The following is a 13,794-nucleotide window of genomic DNA, read 5'->3' as shown; positions in this document are numbered from 1 at the left end:
GGCTGAGAAACTTCCCCGAGACAGGCAAGTTTGACATTTGCCGCTCGGGGAAGCGGAGGAGCGGTCACGTGAACGCTCCCATCCAATGGGTCTGCAGCTGGTCCGGCACTACCAGACAAGACAGAGGCAGCACAGAGGTGTTTGTGTGTGTGTATGTGTGTGCATGTGCATGTGTGTGCGTGCATGTGCGTGTGCGTGCATGTGCGTGCGCGTATGCGCATGCGTGTGTGCGTGTGTGCGTGTGTGTGCGTGAATATATTTATCAAAGTTGCACAATGTTAATAAATAATTTATTCTCACAACATGTCTTTTTTTTAATTTTTAAAATATTATATAATATATACACACACACACACACACACACACACAGGTTCCCCAGTGACATACAAACACACAGACCACTTCAAAGTGACACACACACACACACACACACACACGCACACTGACAGCTACCAAGTGACACACACAGTGATACCCGCTTCCCACCGCGCTTGCTGTCTCCTCTGCCAGAACAGCAAAAAGCTCCTGGTAGAGCGAGCGGCAGCAAGCAAGAGCGCGCAGCAGCACCTAAGTGCTATGTCCCAGGCCTAAGACAAGCAAATGAGCAAACAGTAATATTTCCATTTGCTATATGCTTTACCGTGGAGGGTTTTTGTCACTTCTTTTACCCACCATAACCTAACTAAGTGTGTATGTATGTATATATGTAGTGTTCGACCTATACATTTGCTCGCCCCGGGAGAGTGGATTTAAACCCCGGGCGAGTAAATATTGGCCCAAGCAGCACACGTTTGGTACTAGGTGGCGAGTAGATTTTTTTGTGTGGCGAGTAGATTTTTTGGTGATTTGTCAACCACTGTATATGTATATATATGCATTTGGGAGCGGGGGGGGGGGGGGTAGTGTGTGTGCATTTGGGGGAGGGGTTGTTTATGTGTTTTTTCGGGAGGGTCTTGTATCTATGCAAGTATGAAAAAAAACTAAATAAAGGGACTTATTATTGTGAGATAGATTTTATTCCCCCACATATTTTGTTGTATGTTAATGCTCATACAGTATATATACCTATTGGTGTGTACAGTATATGTATGTGTTTGTGGGGGTGTAATATTCATGAATGTGTTGCGGCTCTCAGAATATTTTGGAGAAAGAGTTTTTTTTATTATAAAATGGCTCCTCTTCCTTGAGAGGTTGCAGACCCAACCAGCACACCAAAAAATGCAAGAGCCTGCAAGAGTCTTAGTGCGTATGCGTCAGATAGTTAGGCTCTATTGGCTATGATGGAGACGTGACGTCACAGATATCGCGAGATTTGGCAGCCATTACTACTTAAATGTTCTGTATACCGTGTGGAAGCACTTCTTGATAAAGTGCTAGACACGAAACGCGTAGAAGGGCTGCATCCCTTGGTTTTATGATACTTCATTAAAGATTACACATTTTTGGCCAGACCTGTTCTTCTTTTTGATCGCGGTGCGCTGCATCACTCTCTACAAGAGCCTGCATTACCTTGTGCCTAAAAAATGCAGCAAATTGATCCTGTGATAGGGCAAGAATGACAAAGATGCAATTGCAAGAAAATGCACACGGGAATAGTTAATGAGACTTTTATGTAGATTAGAATAATACTAGGTAAAAGTTAGGGAACAAAAAGAAAACTATTTAAAACGAACATTGCTGGTTTAAGTACTCCAAATTAGCTGAATACAGATACTGTATTTGGCATTTTGTTTAATTTTATTTTGCGTGGCTTGAAGGCAAAAGTTTAGTGCAGCATATGTGCATCATAAAGTGACTGCCCTGAAGCAAACAGAACGTTAGGTCATTATTTTTATGATCTTCATACAAGAGAACCCAGCAATTCATAAGAATGCTTTCTGAGACGAAAGGCAGCATGCTCCTTTACTATTGTAAAAGCAAATTAGAAGGTAACAGATGGCTTATTTCTTCAAAACAAAAGTTAACAACAAATATATCAGAAAGGTCAGCGTGCCAGAAAAGAAAAAGATAATAATGGTGCCGCCATATGCCCAACAGGGCACTTACTTCCACAGCAAACATACATCCATGGCGTTTACAATGTAACATTATTTACTTAAAACATTAATTGCTTTCTGACTGGAAATCTATTCTCTTTGGATACTCAGGCAGCTTCTTATTTTTAACACTGCTCAATGTCTATTTTACATTACAGGCATACCCCGCTTTAAGTACACTCACTTTAAGTACACTCGCGAGTAAGTACATATCGCCCAATAGGCAAACGGCAGCTCACGCATGCGCCTGTCAGCACATCCTGAACAGCAATACCGGCTCCCTACCTGCACCGAAGCTGTGCGCAAGCGGGGAGACTAGAGAGCCTGTTACAAATGCCTTATTTACATCAGTTTTGCACATATATGACGATTGCAGTACAGTACATGCATCGATAAGTGGGGAAAAAGGTAGTGCTTCACTTTAAGTACATTTTCGCTTTACATACATGCTCCGGTCCCATTGCGTACGTTAATGCGGGGTATGCCTGTATATTGCTCGGTGAAGGACAGATAAGCTTCCATGCCAAAGACCCTTTAACAGTATTACTTCAGATCACGGGCACCCTTAGGCCAAGGCTCCTGTGCGCGTGACGGCACTCGTTACCCGAGTCAGTGCGACCTGGTGGATTCCAGGCAACTTGCGATGGGGAGGCGTGGCGGGGGCGCGGCCATGACGTCACGCGGCTGGTTCGCCCTCATTGGCTGAACCGCCGCCGTTACGTGGCCAGCGCTCCGTCGCCACAAGAAAAGACAAAATCCTTGTCTTTACAAAATGTGGTCGCGCATTGTACCGGGGCGCGCATCGTACCGCAGGCAAGTACTGGGGCCGGCTCCATAGAGGGCCGTACCTTGTGTGCGCTGCGCACGCCTTCACGCCTACTGGGGACCTAGGCTCAGACTGTTCCCACTGGCTTTGTAAACCAAGACTGGGGCCATACAAGCATTGCCTTATAGTTGGCTTCCCCAGGTTATTCTAAATAGAGATGTTTTACTTTATTTTTTTAAAAGGCAGAAAAAAAAATATTGGTCACATTTAGGGGAGTATTTTAATATTGGTGATAAAATGACTTTTCCCATTGTTTCATATGGTGGAGGGGCGGAGAGACTGGATGAGTGGGGAAAGGGAAAAAGGAGGTGCTTATGTGACGGTTTAGAGACGACCTGATCTTGTATTGACTTGCTCTGAAATGAGGGAACTTGAAGAAAGGAGAAAAATAGAAAAAAAAGCTTCACATTGGGAAGTCTCCCTAGTAAAAAGAGAGTTGGCAAGACTGTTTGTCCTCTGGGAATTAAACCTGCCTTCTCCTATGTAGAATATGGTTTGGCACTCCTAGCAACACTTTTCTGGTGTGTTTTAAAAATTAAAAAATTAAAAAAAAAAAAGCTCTGTGGACTGCCTGCTTCCCGAGATACTTACCTCGAAAGAGGGTGCCGGTGCAACCTAGGCTATCGATATGGTGGTTTTAAATGTCCCATGTCCTGCGCCAATAGGAAGCCGTCACATCATCTCTTGCGGCTTCCGATTGGCCCACTGGCCGGGACATTTAAAAAGCGCAGTGATACCAGCATCACACAACAAGTATCTCGGAAAGCAAGGGGTTCCCGGAGCTGAAATCAATGCATTTCAGTTCCAGAGACCCCCTGCTGCAAACATTTTTAAAACATTTTTGAAGTGAAACTTCTTTGCTGGCACCTACAGAGTTTTGATGGGAAAAATCTGTTATGTTGTAACGTAAAACTATGACGGACGTGCTGGTCGCGCCCACGCACACAATAACCTTCTAGGCCATACAAAGATTGTAGGCAGCACATGCACAAAAGCCCATAATTATCTTCAACTCGGCATGCACAGTAACAGCAAGGCCGAGTCACAAACACACAGTTGCACCGTCCCATACACGCCGTCCCACCCACGCCTTAACACCGTCCCACCAACCCCCCCTCGTCACACACACCATCCCGCACACAAGCACACACACACACACCGTCCCACACACCCACCCACACCCACACAAACACCCACACACCCACACCGACCCACACACACACACACACCCACACCGTCCCACACATCCACCCACACCGTCCCACACACACACCCACACACACACCCACACACACACCCACACACCCACACCGTCCCACGCACACACATCGTCCCACACACACACACACACCGTCCCACACACACACCGTCCCACACATACACACACCGTCACACACACACACACCGTCACACACACACACACACCGTCCCACACACACACACACCGTCCCACACACACACACACACACCGTCCCATACACACACACACTGTCCCACACACACACACACCGTCCCACACACACACACACATACACACACCGTCACACACACACACACACACACACACCGTCCCACACACACACACACACACCGTCCCACACACACACACACACACACACACACACACCGTCCCATACACACACACACCGTCCCACACACACACACACACCGTCCCACACACACACACACACCGTTACACACACACACACACACACCGTTCCACACACACCGTCCCACACACACACCGTCCCACACACACACACCGTCCCACACACACACACCGTCCCACACACACACACCGTCCCACACACACACACCGTCCCACACACACACACACCGTCCCACACACACACACACCGTCCCAGACACACACACCGTCCCAGACACACACACACCGTCACACACACACACCGTCACACTCCCACACACCGTCACACACACACACACACTCCCACACACCGTCCCACTCCCACACCCACACCGTCACACACACACACCGTCACACTCCCACACACCGTCACACACACACACACACTCCCACACACCGTCCCACTCCCACACCCACACCGTCCCACACACACACCCACACCGTCCCACACACACACCCACACCGTCCCACACACACACCCACACCGTCCCACACACACCCACACCGTCCCACACACACCCACACCGTCCCACACACACACACACCGTCCCACACACACCCACACCGTCCCACACACACCCACACCGTCCCACACACCGTCCCACACACACACACCATCCCACACACACACACCGTCCCACACACACACACCGTCCCACACACACACACCGTCCCACACACACACACCGTCCCACACACACACACACCGTCCCACACACACACACACCGTCCCACACACACACACACCGTCCCACACACACACACACCGTCCCACACACACACACTGTCCCACACACACACACACACACACCGTCCCATACACACACACACACCGTCCCACACACACACACACCGTTCCACACACACACACACTGTCCCACACACACACACACACACACCGTCCCACACACACACACACACACACACACACACCGTCCCACACACACACACCGTCCCACACACACACCGTCCCACACACACACCGTCCCGCACACACACCGTCCCGCACACACACCGTCCCACACACACACACACACACACACACACACACACCGTCCCACACACACACACCGTCCCACACACACCGTCCCACACACACACACACACACCGTCCCACACACACACACACACACACACACACACCGTCCCACACACACACACCGTCCCACACACACACCGTCCCACACACACACACACACCGTCCCACACACACACACCGTCCCACACACACACACACCGTCCCACACACACACACCGTCCCACACACACACACCGTCCCACACACACACACACACACACCGTCCCACACACACACACAGTCCCACACACACACACACACACACACACACACACACACAGTCCCACACACACACACACACACACACCGTCCCACACACACAAACACCGCCCCCCCCACACACACACACACGCCCCCCACACACACACACCGCCCCCCACACACACACCGCCCCACACACACACACACCGCCCCACACACACACACACACACACACCGCCCCACACACACACACCGCCCCCCACACACACACATCGCCCCACACACACACACACAGCCCCACACGCACACACACAGCCCCACACGCACACAGCCCCACACACACCACCCCACACACACATCGCCCCACACACAGCCCTACACACACACACAGCCCCACACACACACACAGCCCCACACACACACACACATCGCCCCACACACACACACCGCCCCACACACACACACCGCCCCACACACACACACCGCCCCACACACACACCGCCCCCCACACACACACACACCGCCCCGCACACACACACACCGCCCCACACACACACTCACAAACCGTCCCACACACACACACACACACACACACACACACAACCGCCCCACACACACACACACACACACACCGCCCCACACACACCGCCCCGCACACGCACACACCGCCCCACACACACAACGCCCCACACACACACCGTCCCACACACACACACACACCGTCCCACACACACATGCCGTCCCACACACACACACGCCGTCCCACACACACACACACGCCGTCCCACACACACACACACGCCATCCCACACACACACACACGCCATCCCACACACACGCCGTCCCACACACACACACACGCCGTCCCACACACACACACACGCCATCCCACACACACACGCACGCCGTCCCACACACACGCACGCCGTCCCACACACACGCACGCCGTCCCACACACACGCACACTGTCCCGTCCCCAACACACACACCGTCCCCCACACACACACACCGTCCCCCACACACACACCGTCCCCCCCCACACACACACCGCCCCACAGACACACACACACCGCCCCACACACACACACACACACCGCCCCACACACACACACACCGCCCCACACACACACACCGCCCCACACACACACACCGCCCCACACACACACACACCGCCCCACACACACACACACACACACACACACACCGCTTTCCCCCCCCCCCCACACACACACACACACATCGCGCCCCCCACACACACATCGCGTCCCACACACACGGACACACATCGCGTCCCACACACACGGACACACATCGCGTCCCACACACACGGACACACATCGCGTCCCACACACACGGACACACATCGCGTCCCACACACACGGACACACATCGCGTCCCACACACACGGACACACACCGCGTCCCACACACACGGACACACACCGCCCCACAGTCCCCCACACACATACAGTCCCCCACACACACACAGTCCCCCACACACACAGTCCCCCACACACACACACACAGTCCCCCACACACACACACAGTCCCCCACACACACACACAGTCCCCCACACACACACACAGTCCCCCACACACACACACAGTCCCCCCCACACACACAGTCCCCCCCACACACACAGTCCCCCCCACACACACAGTCCCCCCCACACACACAGTCCCCCCCACACACACAGTCCCCCACACACACACAGTCCCCCACACACACACAGTCCCCCACACACACACAGTCCCCCACACACACACACCGTCCCCCACACACACACACCGTCCCCCACACACACACCGTCCCCCACACACACACACCGTCCCCCACACACACACACCGTCCCCCACACACACACACCGTCCCCCACACACACACACCGTCCCCCACACACACACAACGTCACCCACACACACAACGTCCCCCACACACACAACGTCCCCCACACACACAACGTCCCCCACACACACAACGTCCCACACACACACAACGTCCCACACACACACAACGTCCCACACACACACAACGTCCCACACACACACACCGTCCCACACACACACACCGTCCCACACACACACACACACCGTCCCACACACACACACCGTCCCACACACACACACCGTGCCACAGTCACAGCGTCCCACACGCACACAGCGTCCCACACGCACACAGCGTCCCACACGCACACAGCGTCCCACACGCACACAGCGTCCCACCATCCCACATAAAGACGCACACAGTCACTCCATAAGTGAACCTTTAAAAGAATAATTCCAACTAGGTCAAAAGTGTACTGACAGGGACACGTTTAACCCCTTGAAGGCACCATGACGTAACTATCAATCCATGAGGTCTGGCACTATAGGTCCTCCATGATGCAGTAGCTACGTCATGGGCTTTTCGCTCGTTTTCTATGCAAGATCATGTTCTGCTCCGACGTGCAGCTCTGCATGCGATCTGAGGAATGGAATAGGAGACTCCTGTTCTGGTCGCGTTATCAGTGACATCACAAGCATTTGATCACTTCGAGGAGTAATCACATGATTGCAATGTACCGGAGGGACTGTGTCTGGTGCCGTGACACCCAGCCACTCAAAGGGTTAAGTCGGTTAAACCTGAGTGATTGATACTTTAAGTATGTTTAAATATATATATATTTAATTACGTTTGTAAACACGATGAGCGGATACTTGGGAGGGGTTTGATTTCCTCAGGCTACTCCATTTTGTCTGTGTTCAGTAAGAGTTTGCACTCCCTTCCCCTATCTTCATCCCTAATAAGGACAGGGGAGAGGAAGCCCCATTGACATACACTACTCTTTTCAAAGACCCTGAAGAAAAAACTAATTTGTACTAAATTCACAAACAAAAAGCAGCCAAGTATTTGATTTTATAACGTTTGTTTACTTTAAGTGATTTACAAAAGGTTGTTTTTTGGCCAGCTATGTGGGGCAGTTCCTTTAAAGAGCACCTGCCTTTACCATTAGGGAAAAACTACACAACAGTTCTGTAGTACTTCAACGTTCTAGTAGCCATATTGGTCCTACAGACATTTAGATTTGTTGCAGGTTGTGAAACCTTTTGGGGGACCCACATAAGGCCATGCCATTAATGAAATTGTAGTGTACCCCTTTTGAAGCCTTCTTCTCCACTTATAATCAGAGTAGCCATGTATGCACACAGCACACTCCAACTCAATGATTACAATGTCGTTTTGAAAGGTTCCATTTGTGTAACTACCATGTACAAATCTGTGCAGCTGCAGCTTTCTACAAATAGGAAAAAAAAAAAACAAGGATGCATTTCCCCAAAAAGATTGATGACAGTAAAGCAAAGATTGGCCCAAACTATCCCTAGCAGGTTGGAACTATATAGTATGGGGTTATCCTTACTTCTATTATTTACGCATAACACACACCCCTAAATGCAACTGCTCTGCTTCAGTTGTAGTCTAATGACCCAAACAGGAGATTTGATGGCATTCGAATTTAAAAATTATTAAAAACTATTACAATTCTAATTTTTACACTTCAAAAGGTGAAGCTAAATGTATGTGTGAGAATGAAACGCAGCCAAAGTCATTTTTAGCATTAAGTGAAACTTTATATCTGACCCCGTTATTTGGAACAGGCTGCAATCCTTCTATTGCCAAAAAATAAAATAAATAAATAACATTACTTTGGAGAATCTCCTTTTAAATTTAACAAAAACAGAAACCTGAATTCATAAGCATAAAAATAACAGGATTACAGGCTGCACTTTTAATCGTCGTTAATATTTTAATTTCTCCTCATGCATCCTTTACACTTTCTTTAACACTATTTCATTATAGTCCACTCGAATTAAAACAATTAGTGTATGTAAATAACTTTAATTCCCCCTCTCCCCCCCTAACAACGTATATAGGCACGTGTTATTAAAATATATCATACATTTTCTTGCACTTCGTAGCAAACAGAAGTTTAGCACCTTTTAATATTTCTCTCGGTAAGTGGCTTATTTCCAGATTGCTGCCTTGTTACTATATAACTTGCTAATCCCGTTTGAACATTAAGCTTTGCTCATTAGAACAAACATCTGCTACACACGTCGTTAATGAGATACGTTATGACGGGATGAAGGAAAGACGCTAACCCGCTGATTAATATAAAAGCCAATGGCAGTAAACACCATTTTTCCTAACATATTGTAATACTTGTTATTCACAGAACCCAACTCATTCTTTACAAGTCATCGACATGCGTAATATGGACAGTCCCACGCACTCATCTCAACAGTGTTATATGTTAGAAAGATTTAACTGGCTTTAAAGTGAACATTTTACTTTTAATTGCGCTCTACTTTTAGCCGTTTGGATAATGACCGCATCATAACTACTTTCCACAAACCAAAAAAGTGGCCATTAACAATAACTCTGTAGATACAACTTCCTTCAAATAGTTTTATCATGAATAAAAGTAAATTGTATTTAAAAATTTTTTTTAAACTTCCAAAACATTAAACATTTCTAATAAACAGTTTGAAAAATGTACAACATTTACTTTATCTTTGACTTTTGATTTAGATATTTTTGTATTTCTTTTTTATATATACAAACCACTCTACCCATTAAACATCGGGTCACGAGACGCATTAACAGGTACATTTTGTAATGTGGCTCCCGGATGTCTCTTCAAAAAACTTTATTGTGCACACACCAGGGCTGCACCAACGTCTCCCCCTCAACGCGTTTCACCCTTACACAGAGGGCTTCGTCTCTGAGTTTTTTGAAGAGACATCCGGGAGCCTCATTTCAGACATGCGCAGTTGCGCCGAACTTCTTCCATTTCCCTGATCGTTTCTGACGGCGGCACGCAGGAGTAGGCGAGGAGAGTGGGTCCCAGACCGGAGGAGCAGGTGATGTAACACTATTATTCTCCTGCACCGGTCAATTCTGTGGCCCTGCTTAGCTCCCTCATACCTACTCCAGTGTCTGATAACCTTCTAGACTTGTGTATTACACCGAAGCGCACGACAGACTCCCTGGTACTTGGTACATTTTGTAATGTGTTTATAAAGGTCTTTACACATTAGCCTTACCTTATTTCTCTCTCTTCTTCGCCAAATACCTTTTTGTACCAGTTCACTATGTAAAGTAATGTAAGCCTGAAGACAGACTGGTGGCTCCAGTGTGTTGTACCAACAGCCCTCAAATTCATTTATGGAAATACTAATTGACCTAACTAGTAATGCTAAAATGTGAGTGCCTAAGGCCGCACTTAGTGCCAGCGACGGCAGGCTGCGGTCACTGGAAAAATCAAATTGAGATGACTTCCAGCGATCGTGACAATGCTGTTGCTCTGTCGCGTTTACTATAAGCAGACGCGACAACAGCAATACATTTGTTTTGATGCACTGTCGCTATAAGCGCAGCCTAAGATGCTTTGGAAACATTACAGACTCAGCCATCTTAAAGCAGCAGTACAAGCAGACGTCCCCCTCCCCCTTAATATGTGCGTCAATACAATACACACAATGATAAGTAAATCAGCTATGTTTCCGATCGATTCGTTCTCCTGTGATCGATCGGTGTAGACTCGGCTTGGGGGTTCACTAAATGACTGCAGAGAAGTATTCTGCAGTCAGTGTGACTTTGTAAATAGTTGCAATAGTAACAAAAAAGTCTTGTTACATTATAACACATTAAAAATGTAATTCAAAGTTATTTAAAATAAAAAATGCTACAAGTATTTTTCTCATAGTACAGAACTGATTTATTTTAAAAAAAAACACATGTAGGATATTGCTTGGTCTGCAGCTTTAAATTGAGAAAACATAAAACAAAAAATGAAACCCACACACCTCAATATAGAGATACTTGCGTGCTATAGGGGTATGGGTATAGTGAAGAGCAAAAAACGGTATCTCACATCTCCAGATGGGGGAAGTGACACGGTATAAGCCTCAATAATATGCACTCTAGACACCAATAAATCAACAAGTAAATGTATAGTAGAAAAATGGGTGGAGCTGAGGTCTAAGGATACAAAACTGGAGAACGGAAAACCCTTATAGCTGATGGTTGAATGATAATCAAAGAAGTTAAACCCAGCTTAATGGGTAAATAACATAATTAAATTATAAATGTTAATAAGAGGCTTTTAAATAAATAGTCAAGGGCCTTAGTGATTTTTATAGGACTCATTTCCCCAAGTAGAAGAAACATCAAACTGTTGGAAAAGTGAAATAGTAGTAGTACTGTATGTGCACAAGTAGCGCCATTCATTAAACAGCCCTCCTTAATTACACTTCTGAGCAATGCAGCCACCTTGGAGGTAGAATTCCTGCAGGAAATGTTTGGTACTCCAGCATCCTCCAAAAGGGGAGAGTAGCACTGCTGTGAAGTGCTATGTACAGTAATGGCGCTATGCAAATAAAGATATATACATACAGTAGAGATACTACAGTCCAATTCTGTCTGCCCGGAGCCAGGTACAATGCATAGATCCCATCTTCAAAACTACACTAGATGATCATCATCATCATCATCATCATCATCATCATCATCATCGTCACATTTCACCCACCTAAATGATTCAGTAAGCAAAACATCCCATTTATGGCATGACCAGAGGTTCTCAAACTATGGTACCTAGACCGCCAGTGGTCCGTAAAGCCTTTAAAATCCCTGACCTGCAGCTCATTCCTGTCTGCACATGTTCTATAACTACTGAGGGCTGGTTTTAGATGTATACCTAACATTTTGTTTTTTTAAATACATGTCACACGGAAACAAATATATTGCAAGCAAGTATGTTTGCCCTCCAAATTATTATTAACATTGAGATGGTTCACATTATAAAAAAGTTGGAGAACCCGGCACCAAGTAATTTCAGGTTTTTTTTTAAGAACATCTGTGGTGCTGCAAGTGGATATAATAAATCGGTATCACTGTACACTGCAGTCTGTTAGCTTTCCTGTACTCTTCAGCTTTGTTTTGTGATGCCTCAGAATGCATGCACAGCTGCTTATTCAGAACAACCATCATCTGAATAAACCAGCAAACAAAGAACACGAAGCACACAACCTTAGTTTACGTTGGACTCTTTTTGTCCATGGCTTCAACATGAAAGATAAAGAAATAATGTGAATATTTACAGAGAGTGCAAGCCATATTAACCATTGTGCAAGGATGTTTTAAAAAAAAAAAAAAAAGAAATATCACCGCGCCACTGCCAAAGTGTAACTTGACATCATTTGAAGACTGTTCCTTTTAAAGCAGCAGTCGGTGCATCCCTATTCTTTCAGGGGCAGGTGGTAGTGAGGGCATTTATTTGTAATCTTTTCACACCACCTGAAGTGTAGGGCCCCTCTCAGACTGACTCCCAAGATGCCCATGTTTCTCACATATAAATATTTTCCCCACCACGATAAAATACTTCCCCGATGGATGATATAGCCGCCATGGTCAGCCTACCTCTGGTTTCAACAGAAAGCTACATTGTCGGGAGAGGACATTGGGACTGTCTATGGTGACCCCGTTGTCCCAATTCTAGTTGGGTTTTTTTTTGCTTCTCACACTGCTACAACAACAAATATATACAAATATCTTGGGAACAGAGAAGCACCTGGGGATTGGGAGACCAGCTTCGTACAGTACAGGTAGTTTAAAAAAAAAAAAAAACTACAAAAAGCAGGTCAAATACGTCTCAATAGTTTACACCTCCCTCTTGCATTCTAAGGTAATACATACAAAAACATTTTGTTTGTGCATGCCGATTGAGTCTTGTATACCATAACGTTGATCTCATTTTCTTTAGAAGCTTAACTTACCGTGTACCATCTGCTTTCCAGCTCACTTTATAGGACTTCTGCTCCATAAATTTGATATTCTGCCTGTCCATTGATACAGGCTGTGCTCCAGGGAACCCAGATCTAAAAATACATTGTTTTTATTTTCCTTATGTGTAGCAGGGAAATAATTTCCTAAATTGTGCTTGCATGAGTCACTTTTCCATCAT

General features: G+C 47.1%; 1 protein-coding gene across 3 annotated transcripts in view; it reads right to left on the bottom strand.

Moving 5' to 3' along the window:
* The window catches only part of RNGTT (RNA guanylyltransferase and 5'-phosphatase), a 416,958-nt gene that overhangs the window by 327,032 nt on the left and 76,132 nt on the right, over positions 1–13,794 (bottom strand). For all 3 annotated transcript variants that reach the window (XM_075597840.1, XM_075597839.1, XM_075597838.1), the window contains exon 8: positions 13,607–13,708. In XM_075597840.1, coding sequence (XP_075453955.1) covers positions 13,607–13,708 — 102 coding nt within the window. The remainder of the gene's footprint in view (positions 1–13,606; positions 13,709–13,794) is intronic.

The sequence above is a fragment of the Ascaphus truei genome, chromosome 4 (genome assembly GCF_040206685.1).
Source record: "Ascaphus truei isolate aAscTru1 chromosome 4, aAscTru1.hap1, whole genome shotgun sequence".
Classification (NCBI taxonomy): domain Eukaryota; kingdom Metazoa; phylum Chordata; class Amphibia; order Anura; family Ascaphidae; genus Ascaphus; species Ascaphus truei.
The sequence above is the reverse complement of the archived record's forward strand: the minus strand, read 5'-3'. Positions and strand labels throughout refer to the sequence as shown.